General features: G+C 65.8%; 2 protein-coding genes across 3 annotated transcripts; both read right to left on the bottom strand.

Annotated features, from left to right (window-relative positions):
• Positions 1-550: 550 nt before the first annotated feature.
• Positions 551-17,815, bottom strand: LOC136789521 (protein arginine N-methyltransferase 5-like). Its single transcript, XM_066989572.1, has 17 exons — positions 17,657-17,815; positions 17,425-17,543; positions 15,615-15,700; positions 14,908-15,042; positions 14,378-14,490; positions 13,595-13,644; positions 12,703-12,866; positions 10,873-11,034; positions 9,879-9,956; positions 9,711-9,769; positions 7,954-8,076; positions 5,937-6,114; positions 4,784-4,894; positions 3,402-3,495; positions 3,024-3,140; positions 2,481-2,545; positions 551-727 (listed from the first exon to the last, which is right to left on the bottom strand). The coding sequence occupies exons 1-17, from the start codon at positions 17,773-17,775 to the stop codon at positions 575-577; spliced, it is 1,926 nt and encodes a 641-aa protein (XP_066845673.1). The 5' UTR covers positions 17,776-17,815; the 3' UTR covers positions 551-574.
• Positions 17,816-18,872: 1,057 nt separating this feature from the next.
• On the bottom strand, positions 18,873-21,746 carry LOC136789538 (HAUS augmin-like complex subunit 4). 2 transcript variants are annotated; one of them, XM_066989594.1, is made up of 8 exons: positions 21,638-21,746; positions 20,702-20,733; positions 20,397-20,611; positions 20,216-20,302; positions 19,873-20,139; positions 19,665-19,789; positions 19,503-19,571; positions 18,873-19,350 (listed from the first exon to the last, which is right to left on the bottom strand). In XM_066989594.1, the coding sequence occupies exons 2-8, from the start codon at positions 20,727-20,729 to the stop codon at positions 19,113-19,115; spliced, it is 1,029 nt and encodes a 342-aa protein (XP_066845695.1). In that variant the 5' UTR covers positions 20,730-20,733; positions 21,638-21,746; the 3' UTR covers positions 18,873-19,112. The 2 variants fall into 2 exon arrangements, with proteins under 2 accessions (XP_066845695.1, XP_066845696.1); XM_066989595.1 differs by lacking the exon at positions 21,638-21,746 and having other exon boundaries at positions 20,702-21,465.
• Between the last annotated feature and the right edge of the window lie 217 nt (positions 21,747-21,963).

The following is a 21,963-nucleotide window of genomic DNA, read 5'->3' as shown; positions in this document are numbered from 1 at the left end:
TCCACCGCCCCCTCCCGCTTCCCCCCACCCAAAAACCTCTCCAATTATCCCTTAGAACCACCCCCAATGCTTAAAACACTCACAAAAATCCCATAAATCCCTCATAAAACCCCCCAAAAAGCCCCCGCAAGACGGCCGCCCCCCTCCCAAGATGGCCGCCCCCCTCCCAAGATGGCCGCCCCCCTCCCAAGATGGCCGCCGCCCCCCCAAGACGTCCACCGCCCCCTCCCGCTTCCCCCCACCCAAAAACCCCCAAGACGGCCGCCCCCCTCCCAAGATGGTCGCCCCCCTCCCAAGATGGCCGCCCCCCTCCCAAGATGGTCGCCCCCCTCCCAAGATGGCCACCGCCCCCCCCAAGACGTCCACCGCCCCCTCCCGCTTCCCCCCACCCAAAAACCCCCAAGACGGCCGCCCCCCTCCCAAGATGGCTGCCCCCCTCCCAAGACGGCCGCCCCCCTCCCAAGACGGCCGCCCCCCTCCCAAGATGGCCGCCCCCCTCCCAAGATGGCCGCCGTCCCCCCCCCAAGACATCCGCCGGGAGGCCGGGGGGTGCAGTGAGGGCGCTTTATTGGGCTCAGAGGCCGATGGTGTAGGAGCGGCCGGTGGGGTTGTGCAGGGCCGAGCAGGCGGGCGCCGTGACGGCCCACTCGTACCACACCTTCTTCGGGGTGGCGCAGCGCCAGAAGGCCACCGCCACCTCCTCGCCCGCCCGCACGGCCAGCGGCTGCTGCGGGGAGAGAAAAAAGGGGGGGGGGTTACGGGGGGGCGTCCCCAAGATGGCCGAACTCATGGAGAGCCCGATGGGGTCAGCACAAGATGGCCACCGTCACCCTGATGGTCAACGCAAGATGGCCAACGTCAAGGGGAACCCAATGGGGTCAGCACAAGATGGCCGACCTCTTGGGGAGCCCGATGGGGTCAGCACAAGATGGCCGACCTTATGGAGAACCCAATGGGGTCAGCACAAGATGGCCGACCTCTTGGGGAGCCCGATGGGGTCAACACAAGATGGCCACCGTCACCCTGATGGTCAACACAAATGGCCAACATCAAGGGGAGCCCAATGGGGTCACCACAAGATGGCCGACCTCTTGGGGAGCCCAATGGGGTCACCACAAGATGGCCGACCTCATGCAGAACCCAATGGGGTCAGCACAAGATGGCCGACGTCTTGGAGAACCCAATGGCGTCAGCACAAGATGGCCGACGCCAAGGGGAACCCAATGGGGTCACCACAAGATGGCCGACCTCTTGGGGAGCCCGATGGGGTCAGCACAAGATGGCCGACCTTATGGAGAACCCAATGGGGTCAGCACAAGATGGCCACCGTCACCCTGATGGTCAACGCAAGATGGCCAACGCCAAGGGGAGCCCAATGGGGTCACCACAAGATGGCCGACCTCTTGGGGAGCCCAATGGGGTCACCACAAGATGGCCGACCTCATGGAGAACCCAATGGGGTCAGCACAAGATGGCCGACATCTTGGAGAACCCAATGGGGTCAGCACAAGATGGTCGCCATCATGGGGAACCCAAGGGGATCAGCCCAAGATGGCCGCTGTGATGGGGGGGAAGATCAAGGGGGTCAACCCAAGATGGCCGAGCTCATGGGGGACCCAACGGGGTCACCACAAGATGGCCACCATCACCCTGATGGTCAACACAAGATGGCCGACCTCATGGAGAACCCATTGGCACCAACCCAACATGGCCGCCTCAAGGGGAGGAGGAGGAGGGGGTCAACACAAGATGGCCGCCATGATGATGGGCGAGCTCGAGGGGGTCAACCCAAGATGGGCGACCTCACGGGGAGCCCAATGGGGTCACCACAAGATGGCCAACGTCAAGGGGAACCCAATGGGGTCAACCCAAGATGGCCGCCAACCCAAGATGGCCACCAAAACAAGATGGCCGCCAACCCAAGATGGCCACCAAAACAAGATGGCCGCCAACCCAAGATGGCCGCCAACCCAAGATGGCCGCCGTGATGGGGGGAGAGATTAAGGGGGTCAGCCCAAGATGGCCGCCATCATGGGGAGCCCCAGGGGATCGGCCCAAGATGGCCGCCCTGGGGACTGGGATGTACTGGGAGGAGACTGGGAGGTACTGGGAGGGGCTGGGAGGGGCTATAGGGGGGTTGTGGGGGGCTGCTGGGGGGTTATGGGGGTGATATGGGGGGTTATGGGGGGTCTGGGGGGAACTGGGAGGGACTGGGAGGGGACTGGGAGGTACTGGGAGGGGACTGGGAGGTACTGGGAGGAGCTGGGATATACTGGGAGGGGTTCTGGGGGGTTATGGGGGATTATTGGGGTGTCATAGGGGGTTACGGGGGTGATGTAGGGGGGCTATAAGGGGTCTGGGGGGGACTGGGAGGGAAGCGGGGTGTACTGGGGGGGACTGGGAGGGACTGGGAGGGACTGGGAGGCACTGGGAGGGACTGGGAGGTGCCGCCCCCGCCCCGCCCAAGATGGCCGCCGCACCTTGATGGGGAAGAAGATGGGGAACCAGGAGAACATCCCCGGGGAGTGCGTCTCGGGGCGGATACCTGCGGGGCCCCGCCCCCGTCACCGCAAGCCCCGCCCCCCTCCACCCCCCATTGGCCGCGCCCCCTTTAAGCCCCGCCCCCCGTGACCACACCCCTTTAAGCCCCGCCCCTTTTGCCCCGCCCCACCCCCCAACCCACCCTCATTGACCCAACCATTGACGACCCTCAAGCCCCACCCCCTTCAGACCCCACCCCCTTAGGCCCCACCCATTGAGGCCCCGCCCCTTTAGGCCCCACCCCCTTAGACCCCACCCCCTTTAGCCCCGCCCCCTTTAGCCCCGCCCCTTTTCGCCCCGCCCCACCACCCACCCCACCCTTGACCCAACCATTGACGACCCTCAAGCCCCACCCCCTTTAGACCCCACCCTCAAGCCCCACCCCCTTCAGACCCCACCCCCTTAGGCCCCGCCCCCCGGGACCCCGCCCATTTAGGCCCCGCCCCCCGGGCCACGCCCACCCCAAGCCCCGCCCCCCTCACTGAGCGTGATGTCGCCGTAGAGCGTGGTCTCGAAGTAGCCGGCGAAGCCGTGCAGCACCGTGTTCACCCCCACGCGGAACGCCAGCCGCCGGTACCGGTTGTTGTCCTGGGCGGGGTCTGGACGAGGAGGGGGCGTGGTCAGCGAGGGCCACGCCCCCTTTCCTTGAGGCCCCGCCCCCCTCGTGACGTCACGGGGGGGAGGAGCCGACGCGGCGTCGAGCGGCCGCGCCGCCCCCCCAGAATCCCGCCCTTTTGTGGGCGTCGTCCGGGCGGCCCCGCCCCTTTGTGGGCGTGGTCGGGGAGGCCCCGCCCTTTTGTGGGCGTGGTCCTGGAGGCCCCGCCCCTTTGTGGGCGTGGTCCGGGAGGCCCCGCCCCTACCTGGCTTGGGGTGCCGGAAGGAGAAGCAGGGCTGGGGCGGGGCCAGCTGGTGGAAGTTGTGCAGGCGCACCACGTACGGCATCTCGAACTGCGCCTGCGGGCGGGGGGGGGACACGGGGGCAGCCCGCGGCCACAAACGGCCCCCCCGAGACCCCAAACACCCCCCCGAGACCCCAAAGAGCCCCCTGAGACCCCAAAGACCCCCCCGAGACCCCCAAGACCCCCCCGAGACCCCAAAGACCCCAAAGAGCCCCCTGAGACCCCAAACACCCCCCCGAGACCCCAAAGACCCCCCCGAGACCCCAAAGACCCCAAAGACCCCCAAGACCCCGAAGACCCCCCCGAGACCCCAAAGACCCCCCCGAGACCCCCAAGACCCCCCCGAGACCCCAAAGACCCCAAAGAGCCCCCTGAGACCCCAAAGACCCCCCCGAGACCCCAAAGAGCCCCCTGAGACCCCCAAGACCCTGAAGACCCTCCCAAGACCCCAAACACCCCCCCAAGACCCCCAAGACCCCGAAGACCCCCCCGAGACCCCAAAGACCCCCCCCGAGACCCCCAAGACCCCAAAGACCCCCCCAAGACCCCAAAGACCCCCCCAAGACCCCAAACACCCCCCCAAGACCCCCAAGACCCCCCTGAGACCCCAAAGAGCCCCAAGACCCCCAAGACCCCCCCGAGACCCCAAACACCCCCAAGACCCCCAAGACCCTGAAGACACCCCCAAGACCCCAAAGACCCCCCCGAGACCCCCAAGACCCTGAAGACCCCCCCGAGACCCCAAACACCCCCCCGAGACCCCAAAGACCCCAACACCCCCCCACGCCCGCCCAAAGACCCCCCAAAGCCAACCCAAGACCCCAAAACCCCCCTATGCCCACCCAAAGCCCCCCCATGACCACCCAAGGACCCCCCAAAGACCCCAAAACCCCCCCGTGGCCCCCCAAAGATCCCCCACAACTCCCCCAAGACCCCAAAGCCCCCCCATGACCACCCAAAGACCCCCCATGGGCACCCAAAGACCCCAAAGACCCCTCAAGGCCCCAAAACCCCCCCGACGACCAATCCTGAGACCCCCCCACACCCCCCATGCCCACCCAAAGACCCCCGTGACCACCCCAAGACCCCAAATCCCCCCCACGACCCCCTAAGACCCCCCAAAGACCCCAAAGACCCCCCAAGACCCCCAAAAGACGCCAAAACCCCCCCACGGCCAACCCAAGACCCCGAAGACCCCTCCATAACCATCCCAAAGCCCCCCCACAACCTCCCCAAGACCCCAAAAGCCCTCCCAAGACCCCGAAAGCCCCCCCAGGACCCCGAAAGCCCCCCCGGGACCCCCGAAGCCCCCCCCCGGGACCCCCAAAATCCCCCCGCTGTACCTCGGGGTCGCGGTCGCGCTCGCGGCAGGCCCGCACCTCGTTGTAGAGCTTGGAGGAGGAGAGCGGGGCCAGGAAGGAGGTGTAGGCGCACGGGATGCTCACCCCCCCCCTCTGTGGGGCGGCCCCGTCAGCACCGGCCCCACCACCCCGAAAACCCGGCCCCACCACCCCGAAATCCCGGCTTCACACCCCGAAACCCGGCCCCGCACCCAGCGGCCCCAAAACGCGTCCTCCGGGCGCCCAACGGCCCCAAATCCCGTTCCCGCAGACCCCAAACCCCCCAATCCCGGCCTACTGACCCCAAAACCCACCCCCACGGACCGCCAGACCCCAAAAATATTCCTGTGGACCCCCAGACCCCGTAACTCATCCCAATGGACCCCAAAATCCATCCCCAAGCCCCCCAACGTCAAACGAAGACGTCCCAAACTCATCCCATCGACCCCAACGCCCCCAAAACCCCTTCCCGTGACCCCCAACACCCCAAATCCCATCCCTATAGACCCAAACACCCCAAATCCCATCCCTATAGACCTAAATACCCCAAAACCCATCCCTACTGACCCCAAAACCCATCCCTGAAGACCCCCAGACCCCAAAACCCACCTCTGGAGCCCCAAAGTTGGGTCAAACCTCAAATGACGACCTCCAACACCCACCCCATCGCCCCAATGCCCCCAAAACCCCTTTTTATGGCTCCCAACGCCCCAAAAGCTGTTCCTATTGACCCCGAACACCCCAAAACCCGTCCCTGTTGACCTCAAAACCCATCCCTAAAGACCCCCAGACCCCAAAACCCATCTCTGGAGCCCCAAAGTTGGGTCAAACCTCAAACGAAGACCTCCAACGTCCACTCCATCAACCCCAACGCCCCCAAAACCCGTTCCCATGACCCCCAACACCCCAAATCCCATCCCTATAGACCCAAACACCCCCAAACCCATCGCTACTGATGTCAAAACCCATCCCTAAAGACCCCCAGACGCCAAAACCCACCTCTGGAGACCCAAAGTCGGGTCAAACCTCAAACGACCACCTGTAGCGCCCACCCCATCCCCCCCGTACCGCCCTCCCGCACCCCAAACCCCACTCCCCCGCCCCCCCCGGCCCCACAACCCGGCCCCACATACCCCCCTCCCCCAAGCCCTGGCGCACCCTTGAGGCAGGGCTGGGCGCCGTCCAGGCACTCGGGGGACAGCTCGTTGTCCCCGAAGGAGCCCAGCAGCTCCGACACCAGCAGGTCGGCGGCCTCGGGCGCCCGCCACTCTCGCATGTCCCGCGGCACCACCGTCACCTGCGCGCCCCACTCCTCGTACTGCCAGCTCTCCAGCCTGCGGGGCGGGGGGCGGGGTGAGGGGCGGGGTCACGGGGTCAGGGGCGGGGTCATGGGGCGAGGGGCGGGGCTTAGGGGGCGGGGGTAGGGGGTCTGGGGTAGGTATAGGGGGGTTACGGGGCGGTGGAGAGGATTAAGGGGCAGCGGAGTGGGTTATGGGGTGGTATGGGGTATATATAGGGTGGTTATGGGGTAATGGAGTGGATTATGGGGCGGTATGGGGCGTATATAGGGTGGTTATGGGGTGATGAAGGGGGTTATGGGGCAGTATGGGATAAATATAGGGTGGTTATGGGGTGATGGAGTGGGTTATGGGGTGGTATGGAGTAAAAAGAGGGCGGTTATGGGGTGATGCGATAGGTTATGGGGTGGTATAAGGTATGTATAGGGTGGTTATGGGGTGATTAAGTGGGTTATGGGGTGGTATGGGGTGTATATAAGGTGGTTATGGGGTGATGGAGTGGGTTATGCGGTGGTACGGGGTAAATATAGGGCGGTTATGGGGTGATGTAGTGGGTTATGGGGTGGTATGGGGTAAATATAGGGTGGTTATGGGGTGATGGAGTGGATTATAGGCTGGTATGGGGCATATATAGGGTGGTTATGGGGCAATGGAATAGGTTATGGGGTGGTATGGGGTATATATATGGTGGTTATGGGGCGATGGAATAGGTTATGGGGTGGTGTGGGGTATATATAGGGTGGTTATGGGGTGATAAACTGGGTTATGGGGTGGTATGGGGTATATACAGGGTGGTTAGGTGGTGATGGAGCGGGTTATGGGGTGGTATAGGGTAAATATAGGGTGGTTATGGGTTGATGGAATAGGTTATGGGGTGGTATGGCGTCTATATAGGGTGGTTATGGGGCGATGGAGTGGGTTATGGGGTGGTATGGGGTATATATAGAGTGATTATGGGGTGATACAGTGGAATATGGGGTGGTGTGGGGTAAATATAGGGTGGTTATGGGGTGATGGGATAGGTTATGGGGTGGTATGGGGTCTATATAGGATGGTTATGGAGTGATGAAGTGCATTATGAGGTGGTATAGGCTATATATAGGGTTGTTATGGGGTGATTGCGTAGGTTATGGGGTGGTATGGGGTGTACATAGGGTGGTTATGGGGTGATGAGATACGTTATGGGGTGCTATGGGGTGTATATAGGGTGGCTATGGGGTGATGAAGTGGGTTATGGGGTGGTATGGGGTAAATATAGGGTGGTTTTGGGGTGGTTGAGTGGGTTACGGGGTGGTATGGGGTATATATAGGGTGGTTATGGGGTGATGGAATGGGTTATGGGGTGGTATGGAGTATATATAGGGTGGTTTTGGGGTGATTGAGTGGGTTACGGGGTGGCATGGGGTATATATAGGGTGGCTATGGGGCGATAAAGGAATCTAGGGGGCACTATGGGGTGTATATAGGGTGGCTAGGGGGCAATGGGGCGGGTTATGGGGCGGTGTGGGGCGTATACAGGGGGGCTATGGGGCGACGGAGGGGTTTAGGGGGTGCTGGGGGGCCTCTATGGGGTACTTAGGGTACTTTGGGGTGTCTATGGGGCAGCTGTGGGGCAGCTGTGGGGCGCTGTGGGGGATCTATGGGGCAGCCATGGGGCAGTTGTGGGGTGCTACGGGGAATCTACGGGGAATCTACGGGGAACCTACGGGGAACCTATGGGGAATCTATGGGGCAGCCATGGGGCAGCTATGGGGCAGCCACAGGGAATCTATGGGGCAGCCATGGGGCAGCTATGGGGCAGCCACAGGGAATCTATGGGGCAGCCATGGGGAATCCATGGGGCAGATATGGGGCAGCCATGGGGCAGCAGCTCACGTGACCACGGCGTTGGGGTTCTTCTCCACGGCGTAGACGCGGACGCGGCGGGCGGCCTGGCGGGCGGCCCTCAGCGTGGCGTTGACCAGCGGCCCCCGGCCCGCCCCCAGCACCAGCACCACCCTGTGGGGCGGGGGGCGGCGCTCAGCCCCATAGCCGCCCCATAGCCGCCCCACGGCCGCCCCACGGCCGCCCCGCGGCCACGACGTCGAGGTTCGGGGGCGCCCCGTCGGGAAACGGCGGCGGCGGAAAGGGTGTGGGGCGCCCCCCGTGGGGAGTTGGGGTGTCCCACGGGGACGTGGGGCGCCCCATAGATGTGTGGGGCACCCCGTGGAAGTATAGGGTGCCCCATAGCGCCTATGGGGCGCCCCGTAGGGAAACGCGGGTGTCGAGAGGGGTGTAGGGCGCCCCCCATGGGGATGTGGGGTGCCCCATGGGGATGTGGGGCGCCCCATTGAGGATATAGGGTGCCCCATAGAGGATATAGGGTGCCCTGTGGGGATTTGGGGCGCCCCATGGGGATTTGGGGTGCCCCATAGATGTGTGGGGCACCCCATAAAGATATATGATGCCCCATAAGAATATAGAGCACCCCATTGGGATTTGGGGTGCCCCATGGGGATGTGGGGCGCCCCATAGGTGCATGGGGCACCCCATAAGGATATCGGCACCCCATAGGGGATATAGGGCGCCCCATAAGGATGTGGGGCACCCCATAGATATGTGGGGCACCCCATAAAGATATAGAGTGTCCCATACAAATATAGACCAGCCCATGGGGATTTGGGGTGCCCCAGGGGGATGTGGGGTGCCCCATAGATATGTGGGGCGCCCCATAGGGATATAGATTGCCCTATAAGAATATAGAGCACCCCATTGGGATGTGGGGTGCCCCAGGGGGATGTGGGGCGCCCCATAGATGCGTGGGGCACCCCATAAGGATATCGGCACCCCATAGGGGATATAGGGTGCCCCATAGGGATGTGGGGTGCCCCATAGATATATGGGGCGCCCCATAGGGATATAGGTTGCCCCATAAGAATATAAAGGACGCCATTGTGATTTGGGGTGCCCCATTGGGATGTGGGGCGCCCCATAGGTGCGTGGGGCACCCCATAAGGATATCGGCACCCCATAGGGGATATAGGGCGCCCCATAAGGATATAGGGTGCCCCATAACAATATAGATCACCCCATTGGGATTTGGGGTGCCCCATGGGGATGAGGGGCGCCCCATAGATGTGTGGGGCACCCCATAAGGATATTGGCACCCCATAGGGGATATAGGGCGCCCCATATGGACGTGGTGTGCCCCATAGATGTGTGGGGCGCCCCATAAGGATATTGGCACCCCATAGGGCATGTAGGGCGCCCCATATGGACGTGGTGTGCCCCATAGATGTGTGGGGCGCCCCATAGGGATATAGGGTGCCCCATAAGAATATAGAGCACGCCATGGGGATGAGGGGCGCCCCATAGATGCGTGGGGCACCCCATAAGGATATTGGCACCCCATAGGGGATATAGGGCGCCCCAGGAGGATGTGGGGCGCCCCATAAGGATATAAGGTACCCCATAAGGATGTGGGGCGCCCCATAACAATATAGAGCACCCCACTGGGATTTGGGGTGCCCCATGGGGATGTGGGGCGCCCCATAGGTGCGTGGGGCGCCCCATAGATGCGTGGGGCACCCCATAAGGACGCAGGGCACCCCGCGGCGCTACGGGGCGCCCCACGGCGGGCGCGGGGCACTCACTGCACGTTGGTGTCCTTCTCCTCCTCGGGGACGCGGTCCAGGAGGCACTTGTAGATGGCCTTTTAAGGAAAAGGGGGCGGGGCCAAAAAAAGGGGGGCGTGGTCACGTGCGGCCACGCCCCCCTCGGCGCGGCCACGCCCCCCCACTTCCGGCGCAGGCCCTGCCCACCTGCTGGTACTGGGAGTATTTGATCGGGTCCTTCTCGAAGACCTCGTAGGTCTGCGACTCCAGGTTGTCCATCAGCGGCTGCGAGGGGGCGGGGCCAGCGGGGGACACGCCCACCCGGGGGTCAAGCCACGCCCCCCTCGCTGACCACGCCCACGTTTGGCCACGCCCCCTCGCCGAGCCCCGCCCCCTCCCTGTCCCCCCCTTTTGGTTAGCCCCGCCCCTTTTTGGGGTTAATCCCGCCCCTTTTTGTTAGCCCCGCCCCTTTTGTGTTAGCCACGCCCCTTTTGGGTTAGCCACGCCCCTTTTGGGTAGCCACGCCCCCTCTCGGGTTAGCCACGCCCCTTTTAACCCTTTCCTCCCCCCTCCCATCCGCACCCACCCCCTCTCTCCCCCTACCCCGCCCCATTTTTGGGTTAGTCCCCCCCCCTTTTGGGGTTAACCCGCCCCTTTTTCTTAGCCCCGCCCCTTTGGGTTAGCCACGCCCCTTTAAACAAGCCACGCCCCTTTTAACCCTTTCCTCCCCCCCTCCCATCCGCACCCACCCCCTCCATCCCCTACCCCGCCCCATTTTTGGGTTAGTCCCCCCCCCTTTTGGGGTTAACCCCGCCCCTTTTGGATTAACCCCGCCCCTTTTGATTAGCCACGCCCCTTTAAACAAGCCAGCCCCTTTTAACCCTTTCCTCCCCCCTTCCGTCCGCAACCACCCCCTCCCTACCCCTACCCCTCCCCATTTTTGGGTTACGCCCCCTTTTAACCCCGCCCCCTTTGGGGTTAGCCTTTGGGTTAGCCCCCCCCTTTGGGGTTAGCTTTGGGGTTAGCCCCGCCCCCTTTGGGGTTAGCCCCGCCCCCTTTGGGGTTAGCCCCGCCCCCTTTGGGGTTAGCCCCGCCCCCTTTTGGGGTTAGCCCCGCCCCTTTGGGGTTAGCCCCGCCCCTTTGGGTTAGCCCCGCCCCCTTTGGGGTTAGCCCCGCCCCCTTTGGGGCTAGCCCCGCCCACCTGCAGGGGGGACTGGAGGTAGTCCTCGTAGCCGCGGGCGAAGAGCTCGTAGGCGGAGGGGGGCGGGCGGCTCTGCCCCAGGTACTCCAGGTACTGCAGGTACGCGCCCAGCGGCTTCCCCCCGTGGTGGGGGGCGCCCCACAGCACCACCTGCACCTCCAGCTGGGGGGCGCCCCGCGGTGTCAGGCCCACGCCCGCCCCACCGAGCCGCTGCCGGGACCCACCGACCCACAGCCTGCCCCATAGAACCCGGACCGGGACCCACAGATCTGATACCGGGACCCACGGACCCACAGCCTGCCCCATAGACCCACAGCCTGCCCCATAGAGCCCAGACCGGGACCCACAGATCTGATACCAGGACCCACGGACCCACAGCCTGCCCCATAGAGCCGCTACCGGGACCCATAGATCTGATACCCGGACCCACCGACCCACAGCCTGCCCCATAGACCCACAGCCTGCCCCATAGACCCACAGCCTGCCCCATAGACCCACAGCCTGCCCCATAGAGCTGCTACCGGGACCCATAGATCTGATACCCGGACCCACCGACCCACAGCCTGCCCCATAGACCCACAGCCTGCCCCATAGACCCACAGCCTGCCCCATAGAGCCGCTACCGGGACCCATAGATCTGATACCCGGACCCACCGACCCACAGCCTGCCCCATAGAACCCGGACCGGGACCCATAGACCCACAGCCTGCCCCATAGAGCCACTACCGGGACCCATAGATCTGATACCCGGACACACAGACCCACAGCCTGCCCCATAGATCTGGGACTGGGACCCATGGACCCATAGCCTGCCCCATAGACCCACAGCCTGCCCCATAGACCGCTACCGGGACCCATAGATCTGATACCCAGACCCACGGACCCACAGCCTGCCCCATAGACCCACAGCCTGCCCCATAGACCCACAGCCTGCCCCATAGAGCTGCTACCGGGACCCACAGATCTGATACCGGGACCCACAGACCCACAGCCTGCCCCATAGATCTGGTGCCGGGAGCCACAGACCCATAGCCTGCCCCATAGAGCCCAGACTGGGACCCACAGACCCACAGCCTGCCCCATAGACCCACAGCCTGCCCCATAGAGCCCGGACTGGGACCCATAGACCCCATAGCCTGCCCCATAGAGCCGCTACCGGGACTCATAGATCTGATACTGGGACCCAGGGACCCACAGCCTGCCCCATAGATCTGGTGCTGGGACCCATAGCCTGCCCCATAGAGCCGCTACTGGGACCCATAGATCTGATACCGGGACCCACGGACCCACAGCCTGCCCCATAGAGCCCGGACCGGGACCCACAGACCCCACAGCCTGCCCAATGGAGCCTCTACCGGGGCCCGGAGACCCACAGCCTGCCCCATAGAGCCCGGACTGGGACCCATAGATCTGATACTGGGACCTACGGACCCACAGCCTGCCCCATAGAACCCGGACTGGGACCCATAGACCCCATAGCCTGCCCCATAGAGCCGCTACCGGGACCCAGGGACCCATAGGCTGCCCCACAGATCTGATACTGGGACCCACGGACCCACAGCCTGCCCCATAGAGCCCAGACTGGGACCCATAGATCCCATCCCAGCCCCACAACCGCCCCATAACCCCCTCCCCACCCCCACAACCCCCTCCCTGTCCCAATAACCCCCTGTTCCAGCCCCTCAGCCCCCTCCCCAGCCCCACACCCACCCCATAACCCCCTCCTCCACCCCCAATAACCACCCCACAGCCCCCTCCCCACCCCATAACCCCCTCCCCGTCCCAATAACCCCCTCCCCGTAACCCCCCCGGCCCCCCCCCCCTTGGCACCCTGAGCAGGCGGCCGAGCAGGCGCTGGTGGGGGCGGGAGAGCACGGGGAAGCCCTTCTTGTTGGTGAGGAAGACGCCGGTGGGCAAGATGGCCGCCCGCACCGGCTCGCCCAGCCACCGGTCGATGGCCGCCCCCGACGGCAGGTCCGGGCCCACCTCCAGGGCTGCGGGGGGGGGCGGGGGCGCTCAGGCCACGCCCCCTCCGCGAGGCCACGCCCCCTCCGCGAGGCCACGCCCCCTCGGTTAGGCCCCGCCCCCTAGGTTAGGCCCCGCCCCCTAGGTTAGGCCCCGCCCCCTCGACACCCCCCTATGGCCCCCCTACATGCCCATACCAAGGGTTAGGCCCCGCCCACCATGCTCTGGCCACGCCCCCCTCGGTCAGGCCCCGCCCCCCTCGGTTAGGCCCCGCCCCCTAGGTTAGGCCACGCCCCCTTGACACCCCCCTACGGTCCCCATCCATGCCCATACCAAGGGTTAGGCCCCGCCCACAACACCCTGGCCACGCCCACAACCCCTAAAGCCACGCCCACACCCCCAGGCCACGCCCACCCCATAGCCACGCCCCCTCCGTGGCCACGCCCCTTCAACAGCCCCCGCCCCCTCCAATAACCCCCCCCCCCTCAGACCCGGTTCTACCCCTTTAAGCCTTAAGCCCCGCCCCCTTTCCACCGAGGCCACGCCCCCAAGACCCGTGGCCACGCCCTCTTTTCGGCCACGCCCCCCTGTAGCCCCACCCCCTCGAACCCTCCTGTCCGTCTACCCCCTTAAGCCCCGCCCCCTTTGCGTCGTGGCCACGCCCCCACCCACGAGGCCACGCCCCCACCACGAGGCCACGCCCCTTTAAGCACCGCCCCCTTTAGGCCACGCCCCTTTAGGCCCCGCCCCCACTCACCGACGCCCACCCGCTTGTTGTAGTCGCAGAGGGTGCGGAAGTTGTGCCACCTGCGGCCCCAAAAGCGGCGCTTTTAGCCCCGAAACGGGGCCCCGCCCGCCCCCAAAACCTCCTCTTCTCGCCCCGGATCCTTCCCGGCGCCCCAAACGGCTCCTTTTGGCCCCAAAATCCCACTTTTTGGGCCCCAAATCCCCCTCCTGACCCCCCGAAGACGAGGTTTTGACTCAAAACCCAGGGTTTTGGCCCAAAACGCCGCTTTTTGACCCCAAAATCCCCATTTTTCCCCCCAAATCCCCCCTTTTAATCCCAAATCCCCCCTTTTTGGCCCCAAAATCCCCCCCTTTTTGGCCCCAACCCCCCCCTTTTACCCCCAAATTCCCCTTTTTAACCCCAAAATCGCATTTTTGACCCCCAAACCCCGTTTTTTGCCCAAAATCCCGGATTCTGACCCCAAAATCCCCATTTTTCCCCCCAAAACCCACCCGGCCCCTCCCGTCTCCCACTCCTCCCCCCGATTCCGGCCCCCAGATCCCCGCTTTTCACCCCAAAAGCCTCCCAGTCCCTCCCAGCGCCCCCAGTCCCCCTCCCAGTATATCCCAGTACGTCCCAGTATATCCCAGTTCCCTCCCAGTCCCTCCCAGTGTCCCCCAGTTCCCTCCCAGTGCCCCCAGCTCCCCCCCCAGTCCCTCCCCACCCCTCCCAGCCCCCTCCCTGCCCCCTCCCAGTCCCTCCCCGCCCCCTCCCAGTCCCTCCCAGTCCCTCCCAGTATATCCCAGTGCCCACCAGTGCCAGGTGCGCTCCTCGGCCGCCCCCTCCCCCTCCCCCACGGGGCTCTCGTTCTCGATGACGTCGTCACGCGAGTCCTCGGGGGCCACCAGCGGCACCCGCACCCAGAACTGCACCAGTACGGACCAGTAAGAACCAGTACGAGCCCCCCCCGCCGCCTCCCTCAGCCCCCCCAGTACAGCCCAGTGCCCTCCCAGTACGTCCCAGTGCCTCCCCAGAGCCCCTCAGCCCCCTCCCAGTGCTCCCAGGCCCCCCCCAGCGCCCCCCGGTTCCCTCCCAGTGCCGCCATTTCCCCTCCCAGCGCCTCCCAGTATATCCCAGTTCCCTCCCAGTATATCCCAGTGCCTCCCAGTTCCCTCCCAGTGCCCCCCAGACCCCCAATAACCCCTTACAGCCCCCCCATAAGCCCCCCAAAGCCCCCCACAACCCCTCCCAGTCCCCGCCAGCCCCCTCCCGGTATATCCCAGCCCCCTCCCAGCGCCTCCCAGTTCCCTCCCAGTGCCTCCCAGTCCCCCCCCAGTGCTCACGGCGGCGCTGTGGTGCCCGCTGTGCAGGTGGGCGCTCAGCACCCGCGCCAGGTTGGGGCTGTGGGGGCCGCGCAGGGGCAGCAGGAAGGCCGGCAGCCCCAGGTACGCCCCGAAGTCCAGCTCCTGCAGCATGGCCTGGGGGGGGGCGGGGCTTCGGTGGGCGGGGCTTCGGTGGGCGGGGCCCCCGGGGGCGGGGCCCCCGGGGGCGGGGCTTGAGGGGGCGGGGCTTTGGGGGAGGGCGGGGTGGGGGGGGGTTGGAGGAGGTGGGCGGGGCTCAAAGGGGGCGGGGCTTAAGGTGGGCGGGGCTCGGGGGCGGGGCTTAAGTGGGCGGGGTGTGGTGGGCGTGGCCTAAGGGGGCGTGGCCTAAGGGGGCGTGGCCTAAGGGGGCGGGGCTCAGAGAGGGCGATGGGGTGGGAAGGGGGCGGGGCAACAGGGTGGGCGGGGCAACAGGGGGCGTGGCTTCAGCAAGGGGGCGTGGTTTAAGCCAGGGGGCGGGGCTTCGATGGGGCGGGGCTTCGACAAGGGGCGGGGCTTCGATAGGGGGCGGGGCTTCGGTAAGGGGGCGGGGCTTCAACAAGGGGGCGGGGCTTCGGCCCCCGGGTGCGTGTTATTGGCCGGGGCGGGGTTTGGGGGCGTGGCTTCGGGGAAGGGGGCGGGGCTTCGGGGAAGGGGGCGTGGCCTCGGGGAAGGGGGCGTGGCCTGCTGACCGCCTCGGAGTTGCGGCGCACGTGCTCCAGGGGGGAGTCGGGGCGGATCCACGGGGACAGGCGGCCCACGATCAGCGTCGTCCAGTCTGGGGGCGCGGGGGGGGCGCTATAGGGGCCTGCGGCCCCCCCCCGGCACCTATATCCCCCCCCCGGCCCCTATATCCCCCCCCCCAGCCCCTACAGCCCCCCTATAGCCCCTATACGCCCCCTATACCCCCTATACCCCTATATATTCCCTATGAACTCTCCACATCCCATATAGACCCCCCATATCCCCCCCCAAAGCCCCTTATAGCCCCTACAGCCCCCCACGTCCCCCTCCCCAGCCCCTATACACCCCTATAGACCCCCCACAGCCCCCCTGTAGCCCCCTATACCCTCTCCCTAGCCCCTATACCCCCTACATATCTCCTATATGCTCCCTATACATCCCCTATACATCTCCTACATCCCTATATATCCCCCATATCCCCCCTAAAACCCCTTACAGCCCTTATACCCCCCCACATTCCCCTCCCCAGCCCCTATACCTCCTATATATTCCCTATACATCCCCTATACACCCCCTATGCCCCCCCTAAAGGCCCTTATATCCCCTATAGCCCCCCAAATCCCCCTCCCCAGCCCCTATACACCCCCTCAACACCCCCTACAGCCCCTCCCCAGCCCCTATAGACCCCCTATATACTCCCTATATCCCCTATACATCCCCCGTACACCCCCTATATACTCCTAAAGCCTTTTACGGTCCCTATAGCCCAACACACACCCCTCCCCAGCCCCTACACCCCCTATATATCCCCTACACACCCCCTATACATACCCCCTATATATTCCCCATATCCCCCCTAAAACCCCTTTAAGCCCCTATAGCCCCCCCACATCCCCATCCGCAGCCCCTATAGACCCCCTATAGACCCCCTATATCCCCTCTACATCCCCTATAGCCCCCCTAAAGCCCCTTACAGCCCCTACAGCCCCCCCATATCCCTCTCCGCAGCCCCTACAGACTCCTATAGCCTCTATACACCCCCTACATCCCCTATACACCCTCTATATCCCCCCTAAATCCCCTTACAGCCCCTACAGCCCCCCCACATCCCCTCTCCCCAGCCCCTATACCCCCTATATATCCCTATACACCCCCTATACATCCCCCATACACCCCCTACGTCCCCCCCCCTACGTCCTCCCTAAAGGCCCTTATATCCCCTACAGCCCCCCACACCCCCCTCCCCAGCCCCTATACCCCCCTATATCCCCTATAGACCCCCTACATCCCCTATAGACCCCCCTATGCCCCCCTAAAGCCCCTTACAGCCCCTATAGCCCCCCCACACCCCCCTCCCCAGCCCCTATACCCCCTATATATCCCCTATAGACCCCCTACATCCCCTATAGACCCCCCCATATCCCCCCTAACATCCCTTACAGCCCCTATAGCCCCCCCACATCCCCCTCCCCAGCCCCTACAGCCCCCCTATAGCCCCTACACACCCCCTATATCCCCTATACATCCCCCATACACCCCCCATATGCCCCCTAAAGGCCCTTACAGCCCTTATAGCCCCCCCACACACCCCTCCCCAGCCCCTATACCCCTTCTATATCCCCTATAGACCCCCTACGTCCCCTATAGACCCCCCTATATCCCCCCTAAAGGCCCTTACAGCCCCTATAGCCCCCCCACACCCCCTCCCCAGCCCCCCCAGCCCCCCCACAGCCCCCCTACACCCTCCCCACCCCCTATAGGCCCCCCGTAGCCCCCCCCATACACGTATATGTACGTATAGGCCTATAGGGCCCTCACCCCTGCCGTTGAGCAGCAGGTCCGAGCGCGTCTGCGGCCCCGGCCGCCCCCTGGCGGGGCTGGCCCCGAACTCGCGGCGGTGCCGGGGGTGGAAGAGCGGCGCCGCCAGGAAGTCGAACCTGCCCCGGGGGTCAGGGGTCAGGGGTCAGGGGTCGGGGGTCAGGGGGCGCCGGAAGCGCTCCCCCGCCCCCCCCCCCCCACCGCCACCGGGGCGCTTAAAGGCGCCGCTCACCCCTGGCGGGCCACGGCCCCCAGCGCCGCCGCCACCTCGGGCACGCAGCCCAGCTCCCGCCCGCTCGACACCCGCGCGGCGCCCGCCGCCCCCGGCCCGGCCGCCGCCGCCGCCGCCATCTTCGCGCCTCTCCCCCGCGCTCCTCCTCTTCCGGCCGCCGCCCAATGGCGACGCGGCGTCGGCGGGCGGGGGCCCGCCCACTCCGCCGGCGGGTAGGCGGAGGCGGCTGTCCGTCAAGGGGTTGGGCGGGAAAAGGGGTCCCGCCCTCGTTGGGCGGAGAGCCAATCGCCGCGCGGCCCCGCCTGTCAATCAAACGGCTGAGCGGGGTCCCGCCCTCACTGCGCTGTGAGCCAATGGCTGCGCAGCCTCGCCTGTCAGTCAAGGGGTTGGGCGGGAAAACGGGTCCCGCCCTCTTTGGGCGGTGAGCCAATCGCCGCGCGGCCTCAGTTGTCAATCAAGCGACTGAGGGAGGCTGAGGGGAGGTCCCGCCCGCCTTGGGCTGTGAGCCAATGGCTGCGCGGCCCCGCCTGTCAGTCAAACGGCTGAGCGGGGTCCCGCCCACATGGTGCCATGCGCCAATGGCTGTGCGGCCCTGCCTGTCAATCAAACGGCTGAGCGGGGTCCCGCCCTCACTGCGCTGTGAGCCAATGGCTGCGCGGCCCCGCCTGTCAATCAAACGGCTGAGCGGGGTCCCGCCCTCACTGCGCTGTGAGCCAATGGCTGCGCAGCCTCGCCTGTCAGTCAAGGGGTTGGGCGGGAAAAGGGGTCCCGCCCTCGTTGGGCGGCGAGCCAATCGCTGTGCGGAGTCGACTGTCAATCAAGCGGCTGAGGGAGGCTGAGGGGAGGTCCCGCCCCCATTGGGCTGTGAGCCAATGGCTGCGCGGCTTCGCCTGTCAATCAGACGCCCATGAGGGAGATTCTGGACCCACCCCCGTGGCCAACCGCTGCGCGTTCCCGCCTGTCAATCAAACCTCCGATGGTCTCCATAGCCCCGCCCCCTTACCAATCACCTCCCGCCCCTGCCTGTCAATCAATTCCCTGAGGGAGCCCTAAGCCCCGCCCCATAACCAATCGCTGAGTGCCCTCGCCTGCCAATCACCCGTCTGTAGAACCCTCCCCCCACCCCCGCAACCAATCACCACCCACCACGAGCTGCCAATCACTTAGGCCACGCCCCTCGCTCCCACCCCCACAGACCAACCAATCAGAGGCCAGAACTGGGTACAAAAGGGGAGGGGTAATTTATTGGGGGCGGGGCTTCACGGGGGCGGGGCCTCGTCGTGGGCGGAGCCACCGCGGTCACCATGGCAACAAGGGGGTGGAGCTGAAGTGGCGGCCATTTTGTTGCCATGGAGACCTCGTGGTTGCCATGGAGACCTCGTGGTTGCCCCGGCGGCCATCTTGCCCCCCCCGGCGGCCATCTTGTCCCGCGACGGCCATCTTGAGGCCTTCCCTCTCACGCCGGGCCTCCGTCGCCGTCGTCATCGGTGACGTCATCGGCGACGTCGCCCCCTCCGTCATGGCCGCGGAGCTGGCGCAGGGCCCAGCGGCGGTGGCGGAGGCGCTCGCGGAGCCGCCCGTACTCCTCGGCCGCCGCCTGGAAGCCGGGGCCCAGCGCCTGCAGCGCCTCCAGCGCCGCCCGCGCCCCCGACAGCTCCGCCCCGGCCCGCGACAGCTCCGCCTCCAGGCGCGACCTGCGGGGGGGGCCATATCGGGGCGATATCGGGGGGCATCGGGATAGTATGACGTGATGGGGGCAATATGGGGGGATATTGGGGGGATATGGGGCGATATCGGGGCGTATCGGGATAGCGTGGGGCGATCCGGGGCCGACGGGGGGCCGCACCTGATGACGCGATGCGCCTCCACCACCGTGGGGCTGTAGGTGTCCAGCAGCACCGTCAGCTCCTCCAACCTGCGGGCGTCACCGTGACGGGGTCGCGCTCGACGGACGACGTCATCGTGACGTCACCGCGACGACGTCACCGCGATGACCGCCATCACCCACCGGATCTTGAGCAGCATGGCCGCCCCCTTGGCCTCCAGGTAGCGCCCCCGGCGCCGCTCCAGCTCCGCGCCCGCCGCCCGCTCCTCCTGCAGCCGCCCCAGCAGCGCCCCGCAGCGCCCCAAAACCTTCGCGGAGAGGCGGCGGCGTCACCGGTGACGTCACCGGTGACGTCGCCGATGACGTCACCGCCGCCGGCACGGCGCGGTACCTGCGGGTAGAGGCGGCGGTGGCGCTCCAGCTGCTCGGCCAGGCGGCGGCGCCGGGCGGCGGCGGCCTCCAGGCGGCGCCGCTCGGCCGCCAGCTCCCGGGCCACGGCGGCGACGTCGGCGGTGACGTCACGGGGCCTCTCGGTGACGTCACCGGGGCCGGCGGTGACGTCACGGCCCCCCCGGTGGTAGGCGGCCAGCTCCCGCGCCTTCCCGGCCAGGCGCCGCTCCAGCGCCGGCAGCAGGCGGCGGCGCAGGGGGGCGGGGTCCTGCTGGGCGGAGGGGCGTGGTCGGTGACGTCACGGGGCGCGGCCGTGACGTCGCGGAAAGGGGGGCGGGGCTCACCTGGGGCGGCGGCAGCAGAGCGGCCAATGGGGGCGGGCCGCGGCGCAGCTCGGCCAATGCCAGCGCTTCCTCCACGGTGGGCGGGGCCTGGGGGGGGGGAAATAAGGGGGAGGGGCCTTCCCATGATGCTTTGGGGCCCCGTTAGGCCCCGCCCCCTTTAAGCCCCGCCCCCTTTTCTCACCCCCTGGGGGCGGGGCTCGCGCAGCAGCTCCAGCACCGCCCTCCAGAGCCCCTCGCGGGCCAACCAGGCGGCTCGCTGCCGCGCCAGCCCCGCCTCCGCCCGCCGCAGGCTCCGCCCCCCGGCCGCGCCGAGCCCCGCCCCCAGGGCCGCCAGCAGCCGGCACAGCCCCGGGTGGGGGCCGAGCTCCTCGGGGGGGGGCAGGGGCAGCGCCGGGCCTGCGGAGAGGGAGGGGCTCGTTAGCATCTCATTAGCATATCAGTTAACGCGATCGCTGGCCCCGCCCCCTTTGGCCCCGCCCCTCTCACCCAGAATCTCCGCCTCCAGGTCCGTCATGGCGCTAAGTGGGGGGCAAGGGGGGGGGTTACCCACGACGCACTGGTGTGTTTTACCCCAAATCCCCCTTTTTCGCCCCAAAACCTCCCACGTTTCGCCCCAGATCCCCCTTTTTTCACCCCACGCCCCCCCTTTTCACCCCAAACCTCCCTTTTTCACCCCGAGTTCCCCATTCCTCACCCCACAATCTGCCTTTTTTCACCCCAAATTCCCATTTTTCACCCCCGAGCTCCCTTTTTGACCCCAAATTTCAAATGTTTCACGCCAAAATCCCATTTTCTGACCCCAAACCCCCCCCTTTTCACTCCAAATCCCCCATTTCTCACCCCGAATCTCCCTTTTTAACCCCAAACTCCCCATTTCTCACCCCAAAGTCCCCAGTTTTCACCCCAAGACCCCCATTTTTTACCCCAAAACCCTCGTTTTTAACCCCAAATCCCATTTCTCACCGCAAATCCCCCATTTATTACCCCAAATCTCCCTTTCTATCCCAAATTCCCTATTTTCCCCCTAAATTCCCTATTTTTTTTACCCCAACCCCCCGTTTTTCACCCCCAAATCCCGTTTTTCACCCCAAATCCCCCACTGACCACCCAAAATCTCCCTTTTTTACCCCAAATCCCCCATCTTGAACCCCAAATATGCCTTATGTATGCCCAAATTCCCCCTTCACGACCCCAAATCTCCCCTTTTTGCCCCAAAATCGCGTTTCCTACCCCACATCCCCCATTTTTTACCCCAAATCCCCGTTTTTCCCGTTTCACCCCAAATCCCCCCATTTCCCGCCCCAAATCCCCCATTTTTCACCCCAAACCCGCCATTTCCCGCCCCAACACCCCCATAACCCCCCCCAGCCCCTCCACACCCCCCCCAGCCCCAATCCCCCCCTTTTTCACCCCAAAACCGACCCCCCTCCGGGCCCGGCCCCTCCTGCCGCTCCCTTCCGCGCGCTTCCCGCGTGGCCACGCCCCCCCCGCGCCCTCCAACCAATCAGCACGCGGCGGGGGCGTGGCGACGCACGTTGCGCACGGCGCGGCCCCACCCCCGCTCCCCCTCCCCTCCCGGAGCGCGCCGCGCATGCGCAGCCCCGGCCCCGCCGCTCCCCTCGCTCCCCCTCCCCTCTCGGAGCTCTCCCCTCTCTCCCCCCTCCCCTCCCTGAACCCCGACGCATGCGCAGTGCTCTCCGCGCTCCCCCTCCCGTCCCCGTTCTCCCCGCGCATGCGCGTTGCCGTCC

The sequence above is a fragment of the Anser cygnoides genome, unplaced genomic scaffold (genome assembly GCF_040182565.1).
Source record: "Anser cygnoides isolate HZ-2024a breed goose unplaced genomic scaffold, Taihu_goose_T2T_genome scaffold_52_1, whole genome shotgun sequence".
Lineage (NCBI taxonomy): Eukaryota > Metazoa > Chordata > Aves > Anseriformes > Anatidae > Anser > Anser cygnoides.
Note: the sequence above shows the minus strand (reverse complement) of the source record. Positions and strands in the feature narration are given on the sequence as shown.

What these genes read in the sequence shown, in the direction of transcription:
- LOC136789521 (XM_066989572.1), bottom strand. Translation starts at nt 17,775, where the DNA reads ATGGCGGCGGCGGCGGCGGCCGGGCCGGGGGCGGCGGGCGCCGCGCGG. An exon ending in GAGGAGCGCACCTGGCACTG is followed by an intron (nt 13,645 to 14,377) that starts GTGGGCACTGGG and finishes TTGGGGCCGCAG; the next exon opens with GTGGCACAACTTCCGCACCC. An exon ending in TGCTCGGCCGCCTGCTCAGG is followed by an intron (nt 11,035 to 12,702) that starts GTGCCAAGGGGG and finishes GGCGCCCCCCAG; the next exon opens with CTGGAGGTGCAGGTGGTGCT.
- LOC136789538 (XM_066989594.1), bottom strand. Translation starts at nt 20,729, where the DNA reads ATGACGGACCTGGAGGCGGAGATTCTGG. An exon ending in GCGAGCCCCGCCCCCAGGGG is followed by an intron (nt 20,303 to 20,396) that starts GTGAGAAAAGGG and finishes CCCCCCCCCCAG; the next exon opens with GCCCCGCCCACCGTGGAGGA. An exon ending in GCCATGCTGCTCAAGATCCG is followed by an intron (nt 19,572 to 19,664) that starts GTGGGTGATGGC and finishes TGACGCCCGCAG; the next exon opens with GTTGGAGGAGCTGACGGTGC.